This window comes from Mauremys reevesii, linkage group 2, assembly GCF_016161935.1.
Source record: "Mauremys reevesii isolate NIE-2019 linkage group 2, ASM1616193v1, whole genome shotgun sequence".
NCBI lineage: Eukaryota > Metazoa > Chordata > Testudines > Geoemydidae > Mauremys > Mauremys reevesii.
In genome coordinates this window covers 158,394,224-158,421,790 of record NC_052624.1, presented here as the reverse complement: position 1 = coordinate 158,421,790, position 27,567 = coordinate 158,394,224, and the positions used below count along the sequence as shown (strand labels likewise).

General features: G+C 42.0%; 1 protein-coding gene across 5 annotated transcripts in view; it reads right to left on the bottom strand.

Annotated features, from left to right (window-relative positions):
* The window catches only part of KCNU1 (potassium calcium-activated channel subfamily U member 1), an 87,493-nt gene that overhangs the window by 9,048 nt on the left and 50,878 nt on the right, over positions 1-27,567 (bottom strand). For 2 of the 5 annotated variants that reach the window (XM_039521219.1, XM_039521222.1), the window contains exons 21-25: positions 22,537-22,636; positions 18,875-19,099; positions 18,110-18,287; positions 8,343-8,420; positions 277-416 (exon numbers count right to left, since the gene is read on the bottom strand). In XM_039521219.1, the coding sequence (XP_039377153.1) occupies positions 277-416; positions 8,343-8,420; positions 18,110-18,287; positions 18,875-19,099; positions 22,537-22,636 (721 nt within the window). The remainder of the gene's footprint in view (positions 1-276; positions 417-8,342; positions 8,421-18,109; positions 18,288-18,874; positions 19,100-22,536; positions 22,637-27,567) is intronic. The other 3 variants (XM_039521220.1, XM_039521221.1, XM_039521223.1) reach the window with 3 other exon arrangements.

The following is a 27,567-nucleotide window of genomic DNA, read 5'->3' as shown; positions in this document are numbered from 1 at the left end:
TGTAAAGGATTAAAAATATACAAGAGTTTTGGAAGAGCTATAAACCCTCCTGCATTAGGGCATAAGACAAGCTCTAACTAATCCAATCACTACCTACTGCAGGGTTTCTTGCACCTTGGTCTGAAGTAGCTGGTATTGGCTGTTTTTGGAGACAGGATGGGAGACTTAGTGGATTTATCCCATATGGCAATTGCTATGTTCCTTGATCAGTTGTCCCTGTCCTAGCGAGTGGTTGTTTATGAGGCAACCAGTTACAGGAGTCAGTGATGTACTTACAGTGGACAAGAGAGAATCCAAAAAGCTATCTGAGAAGATAGCTTCACTGGAAAAGGTGGTGGTGAGATCCAGCTCCTGTCCTGGGATGTGAGAGGTGCTGCTAATGTTGTGATCAATGAACTGGACATTCGATGTAGCGTCTGTAGAATCAAGCAAGCAAGCAATCAATAAAAGAAGGAACACTAAAGATCTTAAAAACACTGTAGTTACCATACAGGATGAGAACAGAACAATGATTCATCTAACCTAGCCCATTATCCTGTCTCCTGCACTAGCCAGAATCTATTGCTTTAGAGGAAGAAGAGAAAAAAAGCATTTAATGAACCTGACCAGTTGTGCACTGGGGCAAAAGTGTATCACACCAAGAACCCCCACCTTAGAGACACAGGGAAAAAGTTTCCAAAGCACTCAAATGACTTAGGAACTAGTCTCATTTTCAAAAATTATCTAAGTCTTAGGTTCCTAAGTTCCCAAGTCACTTAAATGTTTTGGAAACTTTTACCCATAATGCCTCACTATCCTGTAGCAGTGAGTTCCACTAGTTAATTACATAATCATAAAAAAGAAAAAAAATGCTATGTGTTTAAATGTATCTAGTTAATTTTTTGAAACCCTTGCCCCATCAGTTCTTATGTTATGGGACATGGTGGGACGTCAGGCCGTCTGTCAGTCTTGCCCACATTTAAGAGCCAACAGAGAGTTTTTGAAGAAATCCTCATAATAAAAAATGGCATTGCTTTAACTTTCTTATCTATTTTTAATCGACTGTGTAAATCCATCCAGGCAGAAGGCACCTGCTGTGCTCCTGAATGCACTAGGTATATGCTAGTATTTTAGTGATGCCAGTGAGAATGTTGATGAATGACAGCAACACAGCTGGAGTGGGACAGAATGAGCAAAGGAATTAAGACCAAGAACCCATTTTTCCCATTAAAAATAAAACCTTAACAAGTAACCTTTCTGTGATTACTGATTAATGTATTTTGTGCCCTGCAGAGCTAGGAGGCATTTGAACAGATACTTAAAGCAGATGACTAAAATTGGCCAGTTTCACATTGCTGTTGAAAGACTTCTGATACCCAGTGACACTGGCGTTATCATTCAGCAGTGTATATAGAAATTTAACCAAACCTAGATGTTGGGGGTCAGACCCTCAACTGGTATAAATCAGCATCGCTCCATTGATGGGCCCATAAGAATCTGGGTATAAAACCCATGGACATACTAGCATAGATTGAAATAACCTGTTTTGTTTTTTCACCCATTCTTTTCCATTTAGGGGGGTTGTTATTGTTTATGTTTTTTGTTTCACTTATTGGCCTCTTGTGCCAAGGGTATCTAGCTGCCGGAACTCCAGAGGAACATCCAGTCATCCTGTGTTTGAGGGAGTAGCCGAGCAAATCAGAAGTTTGTTGCGTTGAAAATCCAAGCTCTGCCAGCCAGTTCCCAGGGCTGAACAAAAGCCCACTGCACTCAGTGAGAAATTCTATTGACTTCAATGGGCTTTAGATCAGCCTGATGGGAGTGGCTGGTTTGGCTAGTTCCCTTCCTTGAATACTCCTCCTCATGTCCCCATAAGTCAGGGAAAAGCAGCAGTCGATCAGAATATAAGGGCAGTAACACAACTCTCCAGATGTGGGAATGATCCTCCAACAGCTATATCCATGCCTATTTCCTTCATGGGTACTCAGGCCAGTGTACTTGGCCAGCCAAGCTTGGCAATGCTGAATCAACTAAGATATCATATTGCTGATGAGAATCCTGAGGAAACGGCTTGGCTCCTTTTAATACAATGGGTCTGAGTTCCTGGAGAGCATTTTTTAACGTAGAAATTGGGTCTGCTGATGCCTTCTTATGCCTGTTGGGAGCTGGGAATCTGTAATGGGCTTCCTTTGGTAGGTGGTGACTGAAGAACTCCTAGGAATTTACTAGTTACCCGTTATATTGTGGCAGCTCCTAGAGGCCTTTGCAGTCAGTACTCCATTGTGCTAACTATTGTATGGACATAGAGCAAAGGCCAAGCCTTGACCAAAAGAGATGGCAATTTGAAAGAGAGAGGATGAAATCCTATCCCCATGGAGATTAACGTCAAAACTCCCATTGACTTCAGTTGGCCCAGGATTTCACCCAAAGATACTAAGGGTCTAAGATATTAAGGGATACCAAGATGCTTCTTTTGGCAGGTTTTGAGCAGCGTGTGACTGGTATCCAGAAGATGCCTTTGGTAGATGGCAACATTGGTAATGGATGTCCTATTGCTGACATTGGTATGTAGTACCCAGCAGTGACCAGAGGTTAGCCACAGACCTGATCCAAAAAGCATTTATGTATATGGCTAACTTTAAGCACACAAGTAATTCCTCCATTGGCTTGGAACTAGTCATGTGCTTAAAGGTAGGCACAGGCATAAGTGCATCACTGGACTGGGGGCTATATGATAGACTTTTTGCAAGACAACTGTTTTTGTGCTTTCAGGTCTTAAACTCTTGAGGGCATTTGCCTTCCTACCTTACCCCCGAGTCTGAAAACAGATTCCCAATCTGTTCTAGGCCACAGTGGGGGCAGAGAAGCATGTGCTAAGGGACTGGCCTCAATTCCTTCCTTTGTCAAAGATCTAACGTGACTACAATGCAAAGCCATATCAACTGATTGCAGGTGTTTTCCCCTCCACTGCCACGTGGAATCCTGGAGGGAATTGTGCACTTCGTCCATTGCCTATCTTAAGCCACCAGCTTGACAGCATATTCTTTCCTCAGTGGGGCTGGATCGTAGCAGCCTGCTTAAAACATTCTGAGATGATGGGAGGCCAGAGACATAAAAACACAAACCACAGCACAAGTGAATATCAAAGCATAACTATGGGAAATTCAAGTGTCAGAGTGGTCCATAGGTCTGAGATGCTGGTAGGAAAAGTGTTATTATTTGATTATTATTTCTATTGCAATATTGGCTAGAAATCTCAGGCATGGATAGTACCCCATGGTGCTAGGTGCTGTACAAAAAGATGGTCAATGCCCTGAAGAGCTTACAACCTAAGTGAGGTATCATGCCCTAAACCTATGCTTTGTAATTGCTTCCAAACTATCAGTACCAAGACATGGGACAGAACACTGATGAAATCAGGCTGGAACCCTCAGAGCTCAACCTTCTTTCATGATTTTTGCTGCTTCCTGGCACCTATGGGAAGTTAAGCTGTGATAAGGCAGCATCAGGACCATAGTAAGATGTTCTGAGGATGTAAATAAGGATAGTCTTGTGGCTAAGGCACTGGATTGGGACTCAGGAGAGCTGGGGTCAATTTCTGGTTCTGCCCCAGACTTCCTATATGACCTTAAGCAAGTCATGAGATCTCTCTATACCTCAGGTCTCCTTCTGTACATAAAAACGGCCATACTGAGCCAGACCAATGGTCCATATAGTCCAGTATCCTGTCTTCCAACAGTGTCTAATGCCACATGTGTCAAAGGAAATGAACAGAACTGGGAAATTGTCAAGAGATTCATCCCCTGTCAACCAGTCCCAACATCTGGCAGTCAGAGGCTTAGGGACATCCAGATCATGGGGTTGCATCCCTGACCATCTTGGCTCATAGCCATTGATGGAGCTATCCTCCAGGAACTTAACTAATACTTTTTTGAACGCAGTTATACTTTTGGTCTTCACAACATCATCCCCTGGCAATGCATTCCAACGGTTGACTCTGCATTGTACTTAGAATAATAGAATCATAGAATATCAGGGTTTGAAGGGACCTCAAGAGGTTCATCTAGTCCAACCCCCTGCTCAAAGCAGGACCAATCCCCAACTAAACCATCCCAGCCAGGGCTTTGTCAAGCCTGACCTTAAAAACCTCTAAGGAAGGAGATTCCACCACCTCCCTAGGTAACCCATTCCAGTGCTTCACCACCCTCCTAGTGAAAAAGTTTTTCCTAATATCCAACCTAAACCTCCCCCACTGCAACTTGAGACCATTACTCCTTGTTCTGTCATCTGCTACCACTGAGAACAGTCTAGATCCAACCTCTTTGGAACCCTCTTCAGGTAGTTGAAAGCAGCTATCAAATCCCACCTCATTCTTCTCTTCTGCAGACTAAATAATCCCAGTTCCCTCAGCCTCTCCTCATAACTCATGTGCTCCAGCCCCCTAATCATTTTTGTTGCCCTCTGCTGGACTCTTTCCAATTTTTCCACATCCCAAAACTGGACACAGTACTTCAGATGAGGCTTCACCAGTGCCGAATAGAGGGGAATGATCACATCCCTCGATCTATTGGCAGTGCTCCTACTTATACAGCCCAAAATGCCGTTAACCTTCTTGGCAACAAGGGCACACTGTTGATTCATATCCAGCTTCTCGTCCACTGTAACCTCTAGGTCCTTTTCTGCAGAACTGCTGCCTAGCCACTCATCCCCTAGTCTGTAGCAGTGCATGGGATTCTTCTGTCCTAAGTGCAGGACTCTGCACTTGTCCTTGTTGAACTCCATCAGATTTTTTTGGCCCAATCCTCTAATTTGTCTAGGACCTTCTGTATCCTATCCCTATCTTCCAGCATATCTACCACTCCTCCCAGTTTAGTGTCATCTGCAAACTTGCTGAGGGTGCAGTCCACGCCATCCTCCAGATCATTAATGAAGATCTGAACAAAACTGGCCCCAACACCAACCCTTGGGACACTCCACTTGATACCAGCTGCCAACTAGACATGGAGCCCTTGATCACTACCTGTTGAGCCTGATGATCTAGCCAGATTTCTATCCATCTTATAGTCCATTCATCCATCCCATATCTCTTTAATTTGCTAGCAAGAATACTGTGGGAGACCGTATCAAAAGCTCTGCTAAAGTCAAGGAATAACACGTCCACTGCTTTCCCCTCATCCACGGAGCCAGTTATCTCATCCTTTTGCTGGTTTTAAACCTGCTGCCTATTAATTTCATTGGTGACCCTTGGTTTCTGTGTAATTTGAAGAGTTAAATAGCACTTCCTTATGCACTTCCTTATTCACTTTCTCCACACCATTCATGATTTTATAGACCTCTATCATAGCTCCCCTTAGCTGTCTCTTTTCCAAGCTGAACAGTCCCAGTCTTTTTAATCTCTCCTCATATGGAAGCTGTTCCATCCCCTTAATAATTTTTGTTGCCCTTCTCTGTACCTTTTCCAATTCGAATCTCTCTTTTCTGAGATGGGGTGACCAGAACTGCATACAGTATTCCAGGTGTGGAGGTACCATGGATTTATATATTGGCATTATGATATTTACTGTCCTACTATCTCTCTCTTTCCTAACGGTTCCCAGCATTCTGTTAGCTTTTTTGCCTGCTGCTGCACATTGAGTGGATGTTTTCAGAGAACTATCCACAATGAATCTAGGATCTTTTTCTTGAGTGGTAATGGCTAATTTAGATTCTATCATTTTGTATGCATAGTTGGGATTATGTTTTCCAATATGCATTACTTTGCATTTATCAATGCTGAATTCCATCTGCCATTTTGTTGCCCAGTCACCCAGTTTGGTGAGATCCCTATGTAACTCTTTGCAGTCAGCTTTGGATTGAGTAATTTGTGTCATCTGCAAACTTTGCCACCTTACTATTTACCCCTTTTTCCAAATAATTTGTGAGTATGTTGAACACTACTGGTCCCACAGATCCCAAGGGATACCACTATTTACACCTCCCCTTTCTGAAAACTGACCATTTATTCCTGCCCTTTGTTTACTGTCTTTCAACCAGTTACAGATCCATGAGAGAACCTTCCCTCTTATCCCTTGACTCCTTATTTTGCTTAAGAGCCTTTGGTGAGGGACTTTGTGATAGGCTTTCTGAAAGCCCAAGTACCCTATATCCACTGGATCACCCTTGTCCACATGTTTATTGACCCCATCAAAGAATTCTAATAGATAGGTGAGGCATGATTTCCCTTTATAAAAGCCATGTTGACTCTTCTCCAACAAATTGTGTTCATCCATGTGTCTGATAATTCTGTTCTTTACTATAGTTTCAACCAATTTGCCTGGAACTGAAGTTAGGGTTATTGGCCTGTAATTGGCAGGATCACCTCTGTAGTCTTTTTTAAAAGTGGTGTCACATTAGCTACCTCCAGTCATCTGGTACAGAAGCTGATTTAAGTGATAGGTTACATACCTCAGTTAGCAGTTCTACAATTTCGCATTTTCAGAACTCTTAAGTGAATGCCATCTGGCCCTGATGACTGATTATTGTTTAATTTACCAATTTGTTCCAAAACTTCCTCTATTGACACCTCAATCTGGGACAGTTTCTCAAATTTGTCACCTAAAAGAAATGGCTCAGGTGAGGGAATCTCCCTCACATCATCTGCAGTGAAGACTTTTGCAAAGAATTCATTTACTCTTTTATTCATTCATTTACCTCTGTAAGATGAGGTAGTCATACATCCCTACATCTTGGGGTGTTGCGAGGGTAAATTAATTAATGGATGTGAGCTGATAATATACTATAGGAATGGAGACCTATATGGGTAGAATGTACAGTCACTGGACCTTGGGTAGCTTTGGGGAGGATCATGTTTATGTGGAGAGCTACGTTTTTCTCTCTCTCCAGCTGGTGCAGCTTCAATTAGCTCAGCCAAATAGACTCTCCTAATAGAAATTTTGTTATTTTTTGAAACTGTCTCTGGATTCTTCATTAACAGTTATTCCAAGTGTAATGACTACCAGGTCACAAGCAGCACCACCACAGCCATCCTTGGAGCTTTTCCGTACTTTTACTTCCTGCCCCAGCTGGAACTGGGAAGCACAGGGGATCATGGAAATAGGAGAAACAATAAATAAAAAATAAATACATAAATAAAATAATATTATTGTCAAACCTCAGACAAACAAGTAAACCTCCTATTCAAACCATCTCAGCCATTCCTACCGCCGCCTCAGGGGATCCAGCTTTGAAAGGGTTACCATAAGCTGTGCTGCAATGATCCTGAGAGATGGTTACAGATGGACAAGAAGGAAGGGTAGGTCATTGGTTCTGGCTCAGTTATGAATGGAGGGTGGTTCTGGAATTGACAGAACTGTCACTGAGTTGTTCAGTGCACATGGCACTTTTAAAGGATCATGCCAAACAAAACAGTGGCCGAGGGAGTCAGGGCCCAGTCAGGACGCCTAGCAACACACTATGCTAATTTGATGAGTACTGCCTTGTGTCAGCACTCTAAATGGAACTAAACATCCGCATCCCTGGAGACTAGCAGCCCAGCCATACCACTCTGGTGTCACACTGCCTGCTATGTTGGTAGTAATCAGTTAATCATTGCAGATGTTTCTAATTAATGGATTTAGTATGTAATCACCAGGGGATGAAGATGAAACTGCCAAGAGTAGCATGAAAAAGCATTGTGGGTTGTCTCTGTTATAAATGAAATCCAGAGTGGCTGAACAATATGGGATGTGAAGGACAGACGTATTCACTGGGTCTGATACTAAAATGCGCCGAGCTCTCGAGCTGTCTCCAGACTAATATGGACCCCATCACAGCAGTGTCTGAATCCCTCACAGTCATTCTGAATTATCTTCACAGCACACCCCTGTGAGGCAGGCAGTACTTAGATTGCATGCTCTTTGGTACAGGGACTGACTTTCTGGACAGTGGGCTGAAGCCTCCAGGTGACAGTGTAGTACAAATGAGATGAAAGAGAGAAAAGTGTTACTAGCCCTAATTTTACAGATGAGGAACTGAGGCACAGAGAGATTAAGGGACTTGCTCAGGTCCCAGAGGGAGTCTGCAGCAGAACCAGGAACTGAACCCACATTTCCTGAGGTCTAGGTCAGTTGCATAGCCACCAGGGTATCCTTTCTCTCCTCAATAGACTCACTATACACTGGGGATTTTGTAACACACAGTTATAGGTTTTTTTCCCTGACTTCTTCAAAGCCACCAAATTAACATTTAAATCAACCCTTTTAATGCTCCTTGGACATGCAGTGCTTGTTGTTTTCTGTCTGTGAATTTTAAAGGGGGTCTGGGGTAAATAAATAATGCAGTACGCATATCGCTTCTGTGAAATTTGTTCCCAAAGAATAACTTACTCAGCTCTGTGATGACGGGGATCCTTTTATAACTTGGCTGTGATTCATTCTCCAGTGTTCTCACTCTGCCAACTGCCTCTGCAGAAACAGTCAACAACAACATGAGGAGAGAAGAGAGAGGTAAAGGCGGAAGACAATGGTTCAGAGACTGACATGTGCAGAAAGGCACTTACCTGAGCCTAAAAAAATGTCATTGTCATGTAAAAATCCCAAAGCACTTCCTATAAATAGAAAATTTCTTGCCTCGGTTTGCTTTTCCAAGCTGCATTTTATTCACTCAGAGTTTCAAAGGATTAAAAAAGAAAAGCTCTCCTGGGAGCCGCTTATTGACATCGTAACTAAAATATAATTACCCTCTGGGGAGCAGCAGGGCTGGTAATAGTGTTGTTAGGCACAAAGCCCCTCGTAAGCCCATTTGCACTCCGAGGGGTTTTTTTTTTCCCTTGAAGGAGACTGTAAAGAAATGGGATAGGACATGTGCAGCAAAAGTGAAGGGGAAAGCAAACAGGCCTGCGTTTTGGAACTCAAGACCTAAGCCAGTGGTTTAAGCAAGACATGTGAAGGCCTCCTGGAAAACATTAGACCGGATTCTCCTCTTACTTTACACTCTCCGGGTGCCTTCAAGGAGTTAGTTCTGAGTTACATCAGTGGAAGTGAGAGGAAAACCAGGCCCATTTTATTTAAGGACAGTTTTCAGATACTGTGCTAGATTGTCTGCTTTCCCCATCTCTTGTTTGGATAGGATCTGATTCTGTCTCCCTTATTTATTTTCTATCAATCAACATCTAAGTGCGTATATTAGTGCCCATCACTGTAATATCTGAGTAGGTGACTATTAATTGAACCTCTCATTGAGTAAGGCATTATTCCAAGTAAAGATGGCAGAATCCAAACTGTACTAGGGACTCTGACTAAAAGCAGGGTCTCGTCTCAGTCAGAGACAGGATATTGGGTAGTGGATCATCTCTCTTACAAATCCTATATAAAGTGGCTGAACAAACGGGGATAACAGAAGTATTATCTGGGTCTGGAAGTAAAATGCATTGAACCTTCTCTCTGTCTAGACATTGATATGGTCCTAGATGGGCCACTGATCTAATCTATCCTGACAATTCCTAAATTCAGGTGACAGAACTGCCCAAAAACATTTGAAATATGGGGCAGAGAAGCAACACAAAAAGCACCTCCTGGGCATGCACTGGCATTTCTGAACATCTGCTGGTGACATCAGCTGAATGCCTGAAAATGAATTATTGCCTTTATTCTATCTTTGCACATAGTGTAGTAGCTGATTTGAATGTATGTCAGATCATTGCCTGGATACATTTTCCTTATGTCAATATTTTTGCTACCAAACAGTACACAGCACTGTACCTGAAATCTTACAAACTGGCAGGGTGCTATTACAAAAGATTACTTAATTGTAGATTACTACTGTACATTTGAATTTCAATAGCATATTAAGTTGTCAGACTTAATTACTGTTATATATTTAGATTATGCCACAGATTATTTAGTTCAGTACCTAGGTTTGCCAACCTGTTCACTTTGTGACATGACAGGGTGATAATTACAGCATTACTGGAAAACCTAAAAGTTTTCATGGGAAAGACTAGGAGCCCTTGGCATTCAAGCTGACCCTAATAAATGGTCACTCCTGTGGGCGTAAATAATGTTGACCTCCATGGGGGCCTGGTTCACTAAGAGCTCTTCAATTGTATACCTCTGGGGACAGGTAATGTGTGGAAGAGATGTGGTGGGCTCAGATGGAGCTCTCTGAAATGTTTATGATGAAATCCAAAACCACAAGACACGTGACTGGTTCAGGCTTTGTTACAAACTCCAGACTCAGATCATATAGCTGCAATGTTGACATAAGAGGCAATGTTCACTTAACTTTTGAGGAACCTAGCTAGGACTTCTGCCTCAAAATCATGACAAATGTCCAACTTTTGCAAGGTTGCGGATTTGAAATGAGGTGGTTTTATTTACAGCTGCAAAGTTTAGGATGATGGAGAATTAGGGTCAGTAAGGTGGCTGGATGTCCAGCCAAGTAATTGAATGGTCCATCAGCAACTGATAAATATTGCACAGAAAAGTCCAGCTTTTAACTGTCTTTTTTAAAACCAGGCTTGCTGCTTCATAACATACATAAATAGCTATTTGAAATTGGTCCCTTCTGTACTTGCTAGCTCCTCAGATTATGATGATGTTAAAGAAAGATCTTCATAATCTATGCTCTCTCCTCCCAGACCAATAGTTACTGTCAGCCAATGCTTTTCTACTCTTGGTCCCCAAGATCAATCTGGGTCATACCAGGGGCAGGTCTTCATCAGTCATTGGTTCTCTGGTATGAACCCCACATCCCCTAAAAACAGAATCTTGCATTCATGGGTGTGCTGCAATCCCACTTATTTCAGATGGACTAATTTGGACTATTTATTGGTTCCCCAGCACTTACTTTAGTTCTGCTTCTCTATTTATCTTCTACATGTCTCCTCCCTGACCCCAATTCTGTGAACAGTTAGATTCTGTATACATTGGGTTTTTTTTTTTTAATTTTGTCTTGGAACTGTCAAGCTATGCCAGTGAAAACCTCAGTCTAGATGTGCTGCACTGGTATAAAATGGAGCTTGTACAAGCTAGTGCAATTTATTCTAGTGAGTTTCCGTGGTGGGTTGCAACAGTAGAAGCCCTGATTTGCTTCTACTGGGGAACAGGTCTGCATTACTATTTTCATCTCAAGCATCCAAAATATAACTATAGGTGTCTATCCTGTGCTGTGGGCACCTACTCCACACATTAAAAAAATCACTGAATAAGAAAATGGCTGCCTATAAATACATCCATTCCTTCCTCCAAAGCGTCATCAAAGAAAAATAAAGGAGCTGTGTTAGGGGTTTGTAGCAGTGCAACCATTGTGTGGTATATAGACTGGTCCAAATTTCCCTAGTCTAAGCCAAACACCCATTTAACTTTAAGAACATAGTGGTCCCAAGAAAGTCAATGGGACTATCTGCATCTTAAACTTAAACATGTGTCTAAGTGTTTGCAAGATCAGGGATCTTTTGAGATAGAGCCCCCGCATGAATGGTTTTGCCAGCCTCACATCAGCTGAGTTTAGCAAACTGTTTGGACATTATCTATCTCTGTGGGCTCTTTTCTCTCCCCTATCCCCTTCTAGTTCTTTTACTTGGCTTAAATCAAGTACCCAAACTCATTTCTTTTCCCCCTCACCTCACCAAAATGGAGACAGAGAATAGAAACCCCCCACCCTTCCTCATTTATATTTGGATCATCAGCTGACCTCATGAGGTTCCTTAGTTGCTAGCATTATTCAGCTGTTTCACCTGGAAGTATTCCCCTCAACTAATGCCACCTGAGATAATCTCAGCAGCAGGGAGCTACCTGCTAGAATTTTATTGCAAGAGATTTTAAACCCCTTCAGCACCACACACAGTGGCCCTGCTGTAACAATGCTCATAAAGAAAGGAAAGATCAACCCTAATTTGCACTTGAGGCCAGATTTTCAAAGGTATTTAGGTATCTAAATATGCAAATAGGCACCTACTGGGAATTTCAAAAGTGGCTAATCAAGTTAGCCACCTAGGGTAGGATCCATGAAGCAATTTAGGCATTGCAATGCTGAATGTTATAACACCTAACTTTTTAAGTGCCTAGAAAATCACAGGGACAACACTGTGATCAATAAAGCCAGGTTAGGCATCTAGATTCCCTACTAACAATGCATGGGGAAAGAGAGGTGCCTCAGAATGTGATCCACAAAAGCCACCTAAGCTAGCTGATGGGGGGTGCTAAGCCCTGCTCCTCCCATGGAACAGTCAGAGAGAAAGAGGGAATGACCCTATAGTATAGTGGTTAGGGATCCACCTGGAAGGTGGGAGAGGACCCGTCTACCTACTCCAATCACTTGTTATTTATCCACAGTGGAACAGCTTCAGCAGGAGACACTGAAGGAGCCCCACATCAGACTATCCCATAGCTCAGTGGTTAGACCCGCTCCTGAGAGGTGGGACCCCCTCTATTCAAATCCTTTCTCTCTGCTGACAGATGGGGGAATTAAACCTGGGTCTCCCACATGAGTAACAGTTATAAAGTGGGTACCACTACCTTCTCCTCCAGCTGGCTTTTGAATGGGACCCAATCCAGTAGATGTGCTCAGAGGAAGCCTACTGGATTGTGCCCTGTACATGACTTAGGCAGCCGAATGCCTATCTTCCCCCAGCTCCGGAGTCACTCTGAGGTTTTGGCAGGAGATAGGTGGCACAGCATAGACAGTGGAGCAGCAGTGAGTGAATGCTAGGGTCTAAAGCTTAGGCACTTATGGGATTTTTACAGAGGAAAGCTAGGCACTGAGTTAATTTAGGTGTCTACAAAGTTAGGTGGCAGCCAAGCAGGAGATTTGGTGCCACACCTGGGGATTTAGATACTTAATGCATAGGTACCTTAGTTACTTCCTGGATTGACCCTTCAGACAGCCTAAGGGCAGCTTTCAAGTACAGGACTATTTGATCTAGCAAGGCTGGGAACTTTTTTTTCTATGTGTGAGGTTATTAAAAAGAAATAGTCATTCAAAACAGTAACATTTTTACTGTATCTTCTGTCTTTAACCACTGATGCCTTTACTGACCACTATTTTGATTTTTACAGGTGGACTACAAAATAATTAAGAGGAAACAGTGAATCTAGTGGTTATAGCAGTGGGAGCTGGGACACTTGGGTTCTACTCCAACCTCTCTCCACCTTAGTTCATAACCTGCTGGCTAACCATATAGCCTCTCTGTGACTTGATTTACCCATTTGCAAACGGAGTGTAATAATAATTTACTTCTTCCTAGGGGGCGAATGTCTATAAGACGGTTTTGAGATCTTCATATGAAAAGCCCTATAGGAGTGTAAAATATGGCTTCAATCTTTTATCGGATCAGCAGGGACTTCCTACAGGTGGACCCAGGTGCAGGATCTGGGCCTATAATTAAAAATAATTACAGCAGCAAGGAAGAAAGTGGGCTGGATATTTTAACAACACATCTAATGAATCTAGAAAGAGGAAAGAGCTAATTTATACTCAGAAGGTGAATCACTAAACAGATTTAATGGCTGGCTCAGGAAAAAGGTTTTTTTTTTTTTTATTGATGATAATGTCCTTTAAGTGAATACTACTTTTCTGTCCCCAGAAAATAGTGTAAATCTGAGAAATGACCTTAACTGAGTAGCCAAGGATTTATGAAATTGGGATTGTAGTCACTTTAGGGATCCAGAACTCACTAAAAAGTGAGTTAGGAGAGAGGCACCTTATATATACCTGAGTGAAAAACATAGAATAGATAGAAAGGGATCATGTTGGGGAACTCTGTCTTTTGTCAGAAGATGTCAAAGCTGTTCGACTCAGTGGTGATAGAATCTCTTTCCTTTTATTCAGATTATTTTTTTAGAAAGAACTGATCACAGTAATGAGTAATAAAAACAAGAATAATTTGCATTTCCACATTGCCTCTCGGCCAAAGATCTCAACTCATGTTGCCAACGGTAATTAATTTGGCTTCACAACAATCCTATAACTTTGATTACAGACGTGTACAATTGGGGTGCAGAATGGCTAGGTAGTTGCCCAAGGACACACAGCAAGTCAGTGGTAAGGATAAGAATAGACCTGATGCCAGGATTCTTGCTCTAACCACTCCTTCCCAAACCCATAAATAGAACCCAGGAGCCCTGACTCTCAGTTCCCTGCTCTAACCACTAGCCCACAGTCTATCCATAAGTCAGGAAGAGAACCCAGGAGCCCTGATTTTTAATCGCCCCATCTCTAACCAGTACACTAGACTCCCTCCCTGAAACATAACCTAGGGGTCCTGGCTCTCGCTCCTATGCTCTAACTACTAGCCCTTTTCTCCCTCTCCAGAGAAGCAATCTGATTCCTTATACTCTTGTCAGTATCCCTGTTTCTCCTATTCTGGGGCTGAGCATTGACTGAGCTTTTCCATTATCCATGATATAAGATTCTTTTCCCCCATCCCTCTTGGTCATTTTAATGAATGAGGAAATCAGAGGCATCTTATTCCACATGCTCTGCTTCCGTGGAACAAATCATCTTGTCATCTGTCCATCTCCCAACAGAATTGTTGTAAAGCGACATGGTGTGAGGAAGGATAGTCTTGTAGTTAAAGCCCAGGAGTGAGGATCTGAGATCTATTCCTGCCTTGTTGCTGACATGATGTGTGACCTTTGGCATGGGCCCAGATCAACAAAGGTATTGAGCCCACAATGCCTGAATACCCTTGAGGACTTGGACCATGTTGCCTAACTTCTTTATGCCTCAGTTTAAAGAACTGTTTAAAGAATTGTAAAACATTGATAATACGCACCGGCCCAGGGGCTTACTGGGGTTAATTAAAGTTTGTAAAGGGCTCTGAAATCTTCTGATGGACAAAGCTATAGAAGTATTTCCAAGAGAGGTGGGTAAAAATGTACTTGAGGAAACTGCCCAGATGGGGTGGGAAGAGTTGTTTTTCTATTTTTCTCTATTATTGTTATTGCAGGTAAGGCGTTTGGATTCTGCTTATCACAAGTTTTCATGATAAAGGCAAAAATGCTGAAGAGAAGAGAGCCAGTGATTGATAGTAATAAATGTCTTTTTATTCCTGTAGATCGATTGATCGATCGATCTATCTATCTCCATACGTATGTACAAAGATGTATGTACAGTAGCTATATCTATCTATTATGGATAGAGAGATACAAACATATATATATATATATATATATATATATATATATGCATACATGTATGTATATACGTATATACACATACACACACACACGGTATATCTATCTATCCGTATGATCGATATATAGATCTATAACTATAGATCTAACTTTATATCTATGTACAGATCGCTTTTTAACTAATATATCTGTTTCAGCTACATGTACCTCTTACTCAAACATCCCTTATTAGTCACTTTTTCTTCTTTTTTAGTCCTATATTCATATTGTTTTGTCAATTTATTATTTAAAAACGTGTCTCTGCCTTACTCTAATCTTTCCTTTGGCACAGCAATTGTTTTAAAAGTCTTGTGAATGATAATAAAGTATGGGAAAACACTTAGGAGAGCCATATATTTCTCAGCCCGTTTTCAGTTAATTAATACTTCTCCTTTCCCAAGAGGAGGACAAATCTTGGCTCCTTTTCCAAATGAAGGGAGGAAGAGAGATGCAATAAATATTCTGCTGGACTGGATGTTTTGCTTCCATGGCAATTCTGTGCTACAACTGCTGCTTAGATGAAAACAGCAGCAACCCCCCCGCCCCAAATCCCCCATGGGGAAACATACAAATCTCTTACCTGTGTTGAAGGTTAGGGAATAAGAACATAAGAACATAAGAAAGGCCGTACCGGGTCAGACCAAAGGTCCATCTAGCCCAGTATCTGTCTACCGACAGTGGCCAATGCCAGCCCCCCCCCTGAGGGAGAACACACTAACAGGCAATGATCTCTCTCTCTCTCATCCATCTCCATCTTCTGACTCTGACAGACAGAGGGATGGGGGGGACCATTCTACCCCATATGGCTAATAGCTATTTACCATGACTTAGCCCAGTATTTTTCCCCTTTTAAACATTGTTATTATAGTAGCCTTCACAACCCTCCTCCAGGTAAGAGTTTGACTGTTGTTTGCTGCGTGAAAAAAGAAAGTTTTTTTTTTTTTTTTTTTTTTATAATTTTTTTTTTTATTTTTCTGACCCTAGTTCTTGTATTATAATTAATAAAAAAAGTACTTCTCTTTTATCCTCCCACTCATCATCATTTATACATTTATTATATGTCCCCTCCCCCCCCTCTTCTCCTCTCCTCTTTGAAGAGTCCTTTCTCTCCTTTCCTTTCCTCTCTTAATCTCCTCTCTAAACCCCTCTCTATTTTTTTCTTTTTTTTTTTTCTTTTTTCTGAACCTTTTTTTTTTTTGATTTGAGGAGACAGAGACTGTACACAGGATTTATATAAGGGCAATATATATTTCTCAGTCTATTTCTCTATCCCTTTTTAATGATTCCCAAACATGTTTTTTTTTTTTGACCGCTCTGCACACACTGTGGACATCTTCAGAGAACTATCATACTATATAAGAGATCTTTTTTTTTCCTGACTAGAAAGCAGCCCCCCCCATGTTGTGTGTATAGTTAGTTGGGGTTTTTTTTAATGTGTTACTTTACATTTTTTATCATTTAATTTCATTTGCCATTTTGTTGCCAAAATCACTAGTTTTGTGAGATCTTTTGAAGTTTTTCAATCTGCTTCTTATCTAACTTCTTCTTTCTCTTGTTGGTGTCATCTGCAAACTTTGCCCTGCTCTTTACACTCTTTTCTCCAGATTTCTTGATCATTTATGAATAATTGAAATAGGATGGACCTGAGGACTGACCCTGGGGGGATTCTACTCCATTACCCTCTCCATTCTGAGAATTTACCATTAATTCCTACCCTTTTTCCCCTGTCCTTTTAACCATCTCAATCCATTTAAGGACCTTTCTTTATCCCATATGACAGCTTAGCCTTTGGTGAGGGACCTTGTAAGGCTTTCTCTAAATCTAAGTACACTAAAATCTAAGTCCCCCTGTCCCACCCCCTGTGTTGTTGTCATAAGAACTTCTAATAGATAGTAAGACACGATTTCCCTTTTTAGACACCCTTTACAGAATTGAATGTGTAATGCATCTGCCATCTACCACTGCCCATTAGCTCCATTCACATAGGCTTTTGCAAACAAAATTGAAGCTACTAAAGCTTCAGAAGTAAGCATGGATGCACCTCCACATTCCCCATCCTCAGAAGGTGGAAACCCAAAGTATTGCTCTGAATTTGGAAGAGTCACTGATGTATTTATCTTTTGCAGGGATAGGCTAATTACCAGAGCAGTGGTAAATGAGGGGGCAATGCCCAGTGGGTGGTGGAGAGAGAGAGGACACAGATGATTCCTCATAAAATTTTTCAATTTGACTTTGTCGTGTTTTGCTATAACACACTGGGTAGCTCTCTGAGCACGTGGAGAATAGGTCCCAGAGACCTTTCCTTCCCATTAAACACCTGCTTGCCAAGCAGAAAAGTGTCCTTCCCCACTCCCTGACTCACCTCATTACTTAAGCTTTCTCTGTTTTTAATTTTTTTTTACAATTATTTTATGCCAGGGGTTTCCTAGAAACCAAAGGATGGCCTGTGGGACACCTATGCCCCTATGGTTGTTCCTGGCAGTGGTAGTGGGTATATTTCCCAATACACACTGCCCATTGGTGAGAGTAGTCAGGTTCCTATTCTCCCTGACCCTTGCCAAGGAGTTGCTCTTAACTGGTGCCCCTCACCTCAAAGCTGCAAGATAGTGGGAACTGCTACCTTGTGTCCCTTGATTACTACCAAATCTGACACCAGTACTAAGGCAGACAGAGGGCAGTGGCTGCATTTTTTACTTCTTCATGTTGGACAAAGCAGGACAGGAACTGTGGCAAGAGCTTCAACCTACAATCCGTCACTGGTGGGACCTTGAAAAACCTTAAAATTGCCGACAAAAAGTGCATGTTACCACCGTGGATGGTGTTAGTGCAAAGTCCTGACCCCTTTCAAGGTTTATGCAAAAGTAAACTGAAATATTCCTCTTCTAATGCTGCTGCTTGAGAGAGGAGACAGAGATTATTTTATTTTCCCTTGCTTCATCACATCAAGATGCTCATCTACATAACTGAGAAGTTCTTACCTCCAGCAGTTGAACTGCACTTAAACTGCATGGACCGGATGTTAAGAGTGGCTAAAATGCTTTCTGTGTCCACCAGAGTTGGGTTGGTGGAAGCCCTCAGGTTAGAAGACAGGATGGTACACATGGTGCAGTACCTTATGTTAACTGCCCTCAGATCTGCACAGGAGAGAGCGCTGCCCTGGTAAAAAAGGACAGATAATTGGAGTATGAGACTGAGAGAAGGGTGAACATTAAAGGGTCATAGGTTTGGTTCAGATAAGCAAACACATTTCAGAAACTTCTCCAACATTCCTCTCACCAGCAAAGGTCCAGAAACAGAAGTAGAAACTGCAAAAGCTTTGAGCTTCTCCTGTGAAATTTTGGATACCTTCCCACTTCTTCTGGGGAGCAGGTTCTCTGCGCTTCTGCAGGAAACCAGAGAGTGCAGAGGCACCCGTAAAAGAAAACAAACTTTGGAGAAGTGAAAATTTCTCAAGAAATTTTTGGGTTCAGGTTCAAGTTTTGGGGCAGAGGATCAGTTAAGTTCTTGTTGGATCTGAACGGATTTGTCCATCCCTGATGAGAATACAGAATTGCAGAAGGAAAATCCAGTGGAAGTCAAAAGAAGCAAAGTCCCATCATAAGGGGAAAATGTCAACATTGGAGTTTTGCACATGGTTACTAAAAACATATTGAACTTTAAAACTGTCTAAAAATGGTGTGAGTGTGTGTATATGAGAGAGAGAGACAGAGAGACAGTGAGAGACTGAACAGAGAAATTCTTACCGGGAATAATAGCAGCTTTGGGAAATTCTGGATAAATTTCCACTCTCTTTTCATATATTCCAGAGACCCGACAAAGACGATGTCTTTCAGCTCCTGGTAAGTGAAGTTACTGGCTCGTAAAGGCATCACAAAGTTCCGTAGCCCAATCAATGTCGAGTTAGCATCTCCAAAGACACAAACCACGATATGATCATGCAGAGGTGAAGTAGTTTGTCCCTGGTGCTTCTAAATTAAAACAGAACAGCCCCCATGCTGCTAGTTTTTTACATTTTTCTTGGATCATTTCCTTACTGGATAATACCCCTGCCATGGAATCAGACTTTGTATAAAATGAAACAATTCCTCATAAGTTCTTTGAGTCCAAACTCACTCCCCTAAAGTTTTGGTGGCAGGAATACAACATAGCAGAGAAGATAGCTTACAAGGGTGAGGTGAGCTACATGTTCAAATCCCAACAGTATCTGCTGAGCCCTACAGTCTTCTAAGATGGTAAAATAAATGCTAGGCAGTATTGTATTTATGAGTCTTTCAGGTGAGCCTTTAAAAAGTAAGGTCCTGTTAGCTGTGCATGGATATTACAGATACAAGGAACTTTTTCACTAAGGGTTGAAAGTTCACCTTGAAGTTGTGGTCAAAATCTCTCCCCCCACCCACACATACATTGCTGTGAAGTGTGCTCCTCTCAGTACACATGAGCAGTAAATTCCATGAAGCTTGCAACTTCCTGTCAGAAAACACAGGCTGATTGCTGCAAACAGAAGAATTTTACCTAGACACCAGATTAGAACCCATTCCTCTGGATTTTAAAGTGACACTCTCCACCCTTTCTGCACTGGCTACTCCTACAGAGCTAAGGTTTTGAGTGTGTTCCATATCATAGCTAATCAGTACTTCATTGCAATGGTGGGATTAGAACTCCAATCATCTTGCTCCAAAAGCACAGAGCAGTATTGCTTGGAGCAAGCTATTAGCAGTATAGGGCCTACAACGCACAGTGGAGCAGTTCTTAGTCCCTCCAGTAGAGAGCAGTGGTGTACACACACAATTTTAAACCCTCTTCATTCCCCTCCCTCACTGTCTATTCACCTCAGCTTTACTGCTCCTCTCATCTGTGTCCCCCTCAAGCCCCTTCCCTTCAGGGTCCCCGCTCCCTTCTTTTCTGTCCATTTATCCGATATCTTCCCAACCAAACCCACCCCCAAATAAATAAATACATACATACTTTGAATTGTAGCACTAACGTGACATCTGCTGCCTGCACACTGTTCTCTCTGCTTGTGTTTTATACCATGTTCCCCATGCTGTGTCTGCTACCCTGTGTTTGTGCATGAGCCCCCATTCTTGCTTGGTTCCTAGGCACTACTGCAGTCAATATGATTAATAACAACAACAACTTTGGCCAATTTGTTATTTGCATAGGATCATATTTATCCAGTTATGTATGTATTATTAATTTCAGGGTTGGGGCCCCATTGTGCAAGGCAAGGTACAAATGCACAGGAAGACATGGTTAGTCATTGTCATCTCATTTAAAGCACATAAATCAGGGGAGAGGCAGAGCAATCATGTTATGGAGTTTGTTTCCCTATTTTTTGACCAGATGTATATTTGGGTTTTGCATTTCTGGTTCTGTGACGTCATGTTTCCTTGTGACACACTACACCGTTGTTTTCATCATCCTCTCTGCATGACGAAGTGTTGAGTAATGAGATGTGACTGAGGAAGCCTTACTTGATTGGTACATGGTATGTGTCCACATTAACCAGTCAAGAGCTGTCAATGTACATGGTGTGTGTCACCTTAGCCAATGAGGTGTCAAATTAGTAAGTCCTCATAACATTCTTTCCCCAACCGCTTTTCTTCCCAGAGAAACAAAAGCATTATGGCAGAGGAAACTTTCCTGATGAGAGATTACAATCATAACTAAATTAAATGATTGTCTCTAACTAATTGGATTAGTTTATATTGAATAATGAAACCTTCAGCTGTATTTAATGCAACATGCCTTAAGTCCAATGGTTAATTTGTTGAATGGAGCTAAACAATTAAAAAAACACAATCTATTATATAGTGTATTTAATAGGAACAATTGGAAAAACTATGGCTGCTGGAATCTGCAGAAAGAAATACTGTATGCAACTGCTAGATCAACAGGAGCAAGTTTGGTATAATAAGTGAGCAACAGGGACTGGCATGTCATTTTGGAGAAACAAGTCTACACGCTTGGGGTGTAATTCCCAGCTTAAAGAATCACACTGGTGCTAGCCCTGATAGTGCTAGTGCACTAAAAATAGCATAACATGAGTAACGGGAGGGGCTCACCACCCTAGTGCGTATCCACCTGAGACGCTAGGTATGTAGCTGTGTTGGTTAGCACCCCAGGCTTCTTGCACTGCTGTGGCTACACTCTATTTTTAGCACACTGGTTTGATCAGACCTAGCGCTGATATGATTTCTCGAGCTGGGAATCCCCAGCCCCAAGTGTAGACATACGCTAAGTATTTGAAAATGGGACTTAGGTGCTTTTGAAAATGCTACACTTGGTTTATCTGACCTGAGCCTCCAGGCCTTTCGGATATTTATCCCTTTCTATTTTGGAGGTTGATGGGTTTTAGGATCCTTTTACATGCTCAGAAGGAGGATGCTGCATTTCAAGCAGCATGAATTCCAACCGGCTGCAAGTCTCCCAGCTGGCGGAACAGCTTGAACATTCTGTATGTCTGATGAAATCTTTGATCACCTCACTGCAAGATTTGGTTGCCTCCTCTCAGCATCCTGGCAGCTCAGAGCACCGCCTGCCATTTCTAAATGGAATTTTGTTCTTTTAAAAGACTAACACTTATAGTAAATAAATGAACTAAAAAAAAAAGTTTAAAGATTCCCAGACTGGTAAAATCAGAACACAGAAAGTCTTGAAATTTGCAATTAAGTCATTTTAAAAACAAAATATTTGAAAATCAGTTTCCCCTTTGCCTACCTGCCAGGACCCTCTAGTGAACCAGCTGCCTCCCCACTCATGCTGCATAGGAAAGGCTTTGCTGAGGAGTGATTATGTATTATATTAGAGATATATTAAAAAAAGCCCCCTCTCTGTGCCCCGCATATAGCCCTAGAAAGGTTGGGGTTCAATTCCCAGCTCAGCCATAGACACCCTGTATGACCTTGCGCAAGTCACTTAGCCACTCTCAGCCTGAGATTCCCATCCGTAAAATGGGGATAACACTCTTATCCCTGTCTTCTGCATGTAGCATATACCTTCTTCGGGAGAGGGACGGTCTCCCGTGTGCATGTCAGTGCCTAGCATGATGGGGTCTTTGTCTTGGTTGGAGCCTCCAGATGCTACTGTCGTACTAAAAATAATAACCAGCAGGAGAAGATGGAACACCCTCAAGGATGGTACAGCTTCCAGACATTCCCATTCCCACCTGTCCCTGAGGCTCAACCCTCAGGGTCTCGTAGCATAAATCAGTGTCTAAAGGGCACAGTGTATCCCGAAGAGAACAAGAAAGAACACAAGTAAAGTGAGTGAGTGAACAGTGCAGGTGTGAATGTCCTTGGTACTGAGTACACAGTGGGTATCAACCTCTGCAGACAGCAGAGCCCTTCGATATTTAAAAGGGCATGTTAGTTCCATACAGCCTAGCTAATTACACCACACCTACCAGGATAGCCTGTTCCAATGGGACAGCCTCGCACCAGTGGAACATTCCTGTTGAATCCAGCAAAGCATTTCTATCCTCTTCTATCACGAGAGCTGCAGTCCTAAATAGACAGAGCAACTGATCAGCTACATCGCAGCCATGGTGACAGTTTAGCCACATTGAAATTATCTTTGTACCTGTTGGCAAAAACCCATCTTTGTCTGACTCATGGCTAGTCTGTCCCACTGCAGCAAGGCAGATCAGTTGTGTGGAGCTGTACACTACACACAAGAGCCCTGTCTTGTCCCTGATGGTACATGGTTACAGTGATGGTGGAGCAATTTAGAGAACACAAGAGGGGATTATTTAGATGAATCCTCTTGTTAATGTGCTGTGTAGAGCCAAGCAAATGCAGGGAAAACATATTCATCAAATATTTATTTGAATTATTATATGGATGGTTCTAGTGGCTGTTTTGTGCTTGCTTCCCCTGAATACTCTAAGCATCAAGTTCATCAGCAGGGATGTTCATGGAAAGAGTGATTTTTATGCAACCCTGGTCTAGCCCCAAAACCCAATGAAATCAACAGGAACCTTTCCATTGACTCAGACAGTGCACCAGTGACGCTCTGGACTGCAATCTGAACTCTCGATGCAGGTCAGGTAAACAGGAAAAGCCCCCTAACTTTTTTGAATATTTCCTGTTTGCCCAGCGTGGAGCTCGATCAGCATGGGGGGCGATGCATCAAAAATCAAAAAAAAAAAAGCTCCCCATGGGACCATGCGGATGGATCAGGCGGCAAGCAAGCAAAATCGTTCTATCAGCGCTCCGTTACAGAAAATGAAAATTTAAAAATTTTTTTTAAAAAGGGCAAAGAATCAAATGGATGCATGGACTGGAGGACTGAAGCTATCCCACAGTTCCTGCAGCTCTCCGAAAATTTTTTGCATTGGGGCTGCTCTCAAAAAAGGTCAGTAAAAGGTAAAACAATCCTCTGACTCTTTTACATGTCACCTATCTTTTACTGAATGCTGCAGATAGACGTGATATGTGCAGCACTCCAAATCCATCCTCATCATCAGCAGAGCTGATCATAAAAAAGCTGGAAATCCATATCATCATCAGCAGCTCTGCTGATAAAAAAAGGACTGCAACCGCCCTGTCATCAGCTATTATGGCCCTAATTTTTTTTTGGGGGGGATGGATATGGGGCTGGCTAACAACCATCATCATCATAACAGGGCTGATCAGCCCCAAGAAAGGCTGGGGAAGACGGAATCAACACTGTGAATAGCATACAGATAATAATTTCTGCAGGCTCTGACACAGAGCAGCTGTGCTCTCTGGGTTCTATGATACGGGTTCTCTACACACACACTACATTATTTTAGGCAGCACTGATTTTTTTTTATACCAAAGGAGGGGATTTGACAGGAGTCATAATGGTACAAAACGATGGAAGGTGCAATATGGCTAGTAACCAATCAAAGGACTGGTAGCCATGATCATCCTCAGTTCCAATTTATGAAGGGTTTGGATGGTGCATGGCTAGTAAACCATCTCTCTCTGCATGCAAAAAAAAAAGCATGCTTCTGTGTGCGCGCTGCTGATCTGTTGAGTTTTAGATCAGGACGATGTTGCAGTGTATTGACAGAAAGTACATTTCAGATATGTAGTTGTGCTTCAGAGTGTTATACTCATCTAATCAGGGAGCAGAAACAAGACCATGTGACTTACATATCCAATCAGGTTAAATTCTGAATGTTGTGATGTTACTGTTCCTGACCTCAAGAATTGTTTGGAGAATACTTCTGAATGACAGATAATTATGAGTAAATCACTATCTGATCACCACCAACTCTTGAACAGAAAAAGAGGTGAAATGTGTTGAATAAATAATTCACTCAGAACGATTTTCTCTGGTTCTAAAGTTGGGGTAAAATCAACCTTGAGCAATTGTCAAGAACATTTGTCAAGTCAGGTACAAAATCTACTTGATCACCCTATGACTGTAATGACCACAATAATGGGGGAATTAAAAAAAAAAACACTTACGGGATTAGATCTTCTGCTAGCATAAATTGGCATAGCTCCATTGCTTCCATAGAATTACATGAGCCTGCACCAGCCGAGGTACTACCCCTTCCTATTTTACATGTCTTAGGGCTTGTCTACTCTTAAAAGGCAGCAGTGTTGCTGTAGTGCTTCAGTGAAGATGCTACCAATGCCGATGGGAGGGCTTCTCTTACTGGCGTAGGTACTCCACCTCCCAAAGAAGTGGTAGCTATGTCAACAGGAGAAGCCCCCCGCCCCATTGATATAGCACAGTCTACACCAGGAATTAGGTTGGTATCACTACATCATTCATGGTGAACAATGCAGTTATACTGACATACCTTGCTGGTGTAGACCATGTGTCAGTAATCTCTCACCTAAACAGAATTAGCAAGGTGAGGTTCACTGAATGGGAGGGTGTTGCAGGGGCAGGAGAGAGGTGTGAAGGGAAAGGGTGACATTCCTTTATGAGGCTTGCAGGGCCTTTCTGAGTCTGTTTCTTTCCACAGGAGACCTCATCAAAGACCAGGCTGGAAGTTCCAGTTGGCTGCTGCTAGCTCACCAACCTTAGGCTAAGGAAATAACAACAAAGCCCCAGGGTGTCCTCGTTAGAATGGGTTGCCTTGTTCTTTTTAAATTAACATGTTTCTAGGTTTTATAAACATTCACCCATCATGAGACCAGCACAAAATATAAAAGCCACAAAGGGTCCATTAATGGCACTGAGCAAAGCTGTAATGACTGCAGCTTGCCAAGCAGCCTGCAAGCCTTCTCTGCAACATGTTCAAGATATTAGAACATGTGCTGAGTTTAATTTTAATCAGAAGTCAGAGAGCTGGCTCCATTGCAGACCTGCAGTGCCTTCTTAACCCTGTTCTCTCTTAGCTAGCACAGTCCAGCAAGGTCCAGCACCAGATGTTTCAGAGGAAAGTGCAAGAACCCTCATCCATGGCAGATATGGGATAATCTGCCCTCCATGATGGTCTCACTTTAGAGACTGTCTTAAACACTGAACCATAAGGTCTTATATCTCTTCCGAATTTAATTATTATTAACTATTAAAACTCTAGATATTATTGCTACCATGTAAATGTCTAGTCCCTCTTTGAATCTTGCTAAATTCTTGGCCTTCATGACATCCTCTGGCAGTGAGTTCCACTACCTAATTATAGGTTGCATTAAAAAAAAAATCCTTGTATCAGTTTTGAATTTTTCACTTTCCAATTTTATTTGCTCTCCTTTTGTTCTAGTGTTATGAGACAGGGAGATAGTCTAAACTTGTTCTTTAAACAGAACTGTCTACAGTAATTGATATATCCAGGGGAATAAATAAACCTGCATCCCTTTACATTTCTCCAGTGTCTCTGTACAGTCTGATGCCAAATAAAGACACTTTTGTCCATTAGCCATACTGCTCCTCCCCAGTATTCAAGGCCTCCTCCCTGCTGCCCAGATAATGAATGTCCCAGCCAGTGATTAAATGGTATTTTGGCAAGTTAGAGACAGTCTTCTCACAAGCCCTTTTTACTCTACTCAGCTCTACCAATCAATCAATGCACCCGTTTTCTGTCATAATAAAACCATCATCTATATATACAAGCCGTCATGGGTGACATCTCCCTTCATTCCAATATTATAGGAAACATATATGCCTTGGAGGAAACACCTGTTGGAACCCTGAGATGAAAAAAAAAAAGAAAGACTGCAAGAAACCCACTTCATCATAAAGGCATCCACCTGATGTCCTTGCCAAAGTAAAGGGGATTGTAATTTAGCTCACCATTCTTTAACTAAGGTTCCCTTCTGCCATATGGTCTGCAAATGACATGATCCTTGCAGAAATCTGCTTTCCTTGGAAGAGGAATAAATCAGCCTACACTGAGATTTTAGGAATTTGAAAGTGGGGAAAAGAGTCTTACTGGTATATAGATGCTTAGGTCCAGATTATCAAAAGAGTTCAGGGCCAGCTTTTCAAGAGCTTGTCACTTACTGTTGGGGCCAAATTTCTCAAAAGGGCTGAGAATGTTCGGTGCTGGGCTTTTTCGAAAATCTGGCTTGGGTGTCAGAATAAGAGCTGCTGCTTACTGAGTGCTTCGGAAAAGCTGAGCCTTGTTTAGATGCCTGAATGGGAGCTGAGCGGTTTGAAAATCTGGCCACAATTGTGAGTGCTGAATGTTTGAAAATCTGGAGATAGATGCATATCCCACTTGTGGATGGATGCGTAGGGATGTGGGGGTGTGGGGGGGGTGTTTTCAGGTCCCACTCTGTGTCTGATCCACCCAGAATATGAATCTTTTATAGCCTCACCTGACAATGCTTGGCTGTTTAACCAAGCGTAGAAAGACTTGTGCTTTCAGCTCTAGAGGTCCCCAATTTAATCCCCTGTGTGTCAGCCAGGATGGCAGCCATCACAGGTGCTCCAGAGTTGAAATGATAGGTAGATAGATAACTACAGTTTGATAGCGAAGTTTGTTCTTTTCCTATATCAACTCATAGTCAAAATTGTAACAGAAACTCATCAGTCACGTCTTAGTGAACACTAGATCAGTACCTCAGCTCCAAGGTATGCTAGAAGACAGACAGATCTATTATGTTTCAAACTTCATATGAGAACTTTGAACTAGCATAAGTGATTAACAGTTGTTTATAGCATTGCAAGACAGGAATGGAAGCCTTTTTATCATATCTTCAACTGCCAACAACGTACTGCTGATAAGCTATCTTTAAATCCTTCACAATGTCTTTGCAAAGCTCTGAAATCTTTTTTGAATCTCCAGCCTGCAGCATTATGACCTTGGATGTTTCATTCTCACATAAGAGAATGTGCTTGAAGTGAGTCTTGGTGTCAGGGTTTTTTTTGGTGTTTGCTGAGTTCTTTGCTTACTTGTATTCCCTTGGCTTCGGCAAGCCGAGAACCTTTGCAAATCCTCAGGACACAATGCTGCCTTCTGTCTCCCAGTGTTGTAATGAGGAGAGGAAAAAGACATAAGACTGAC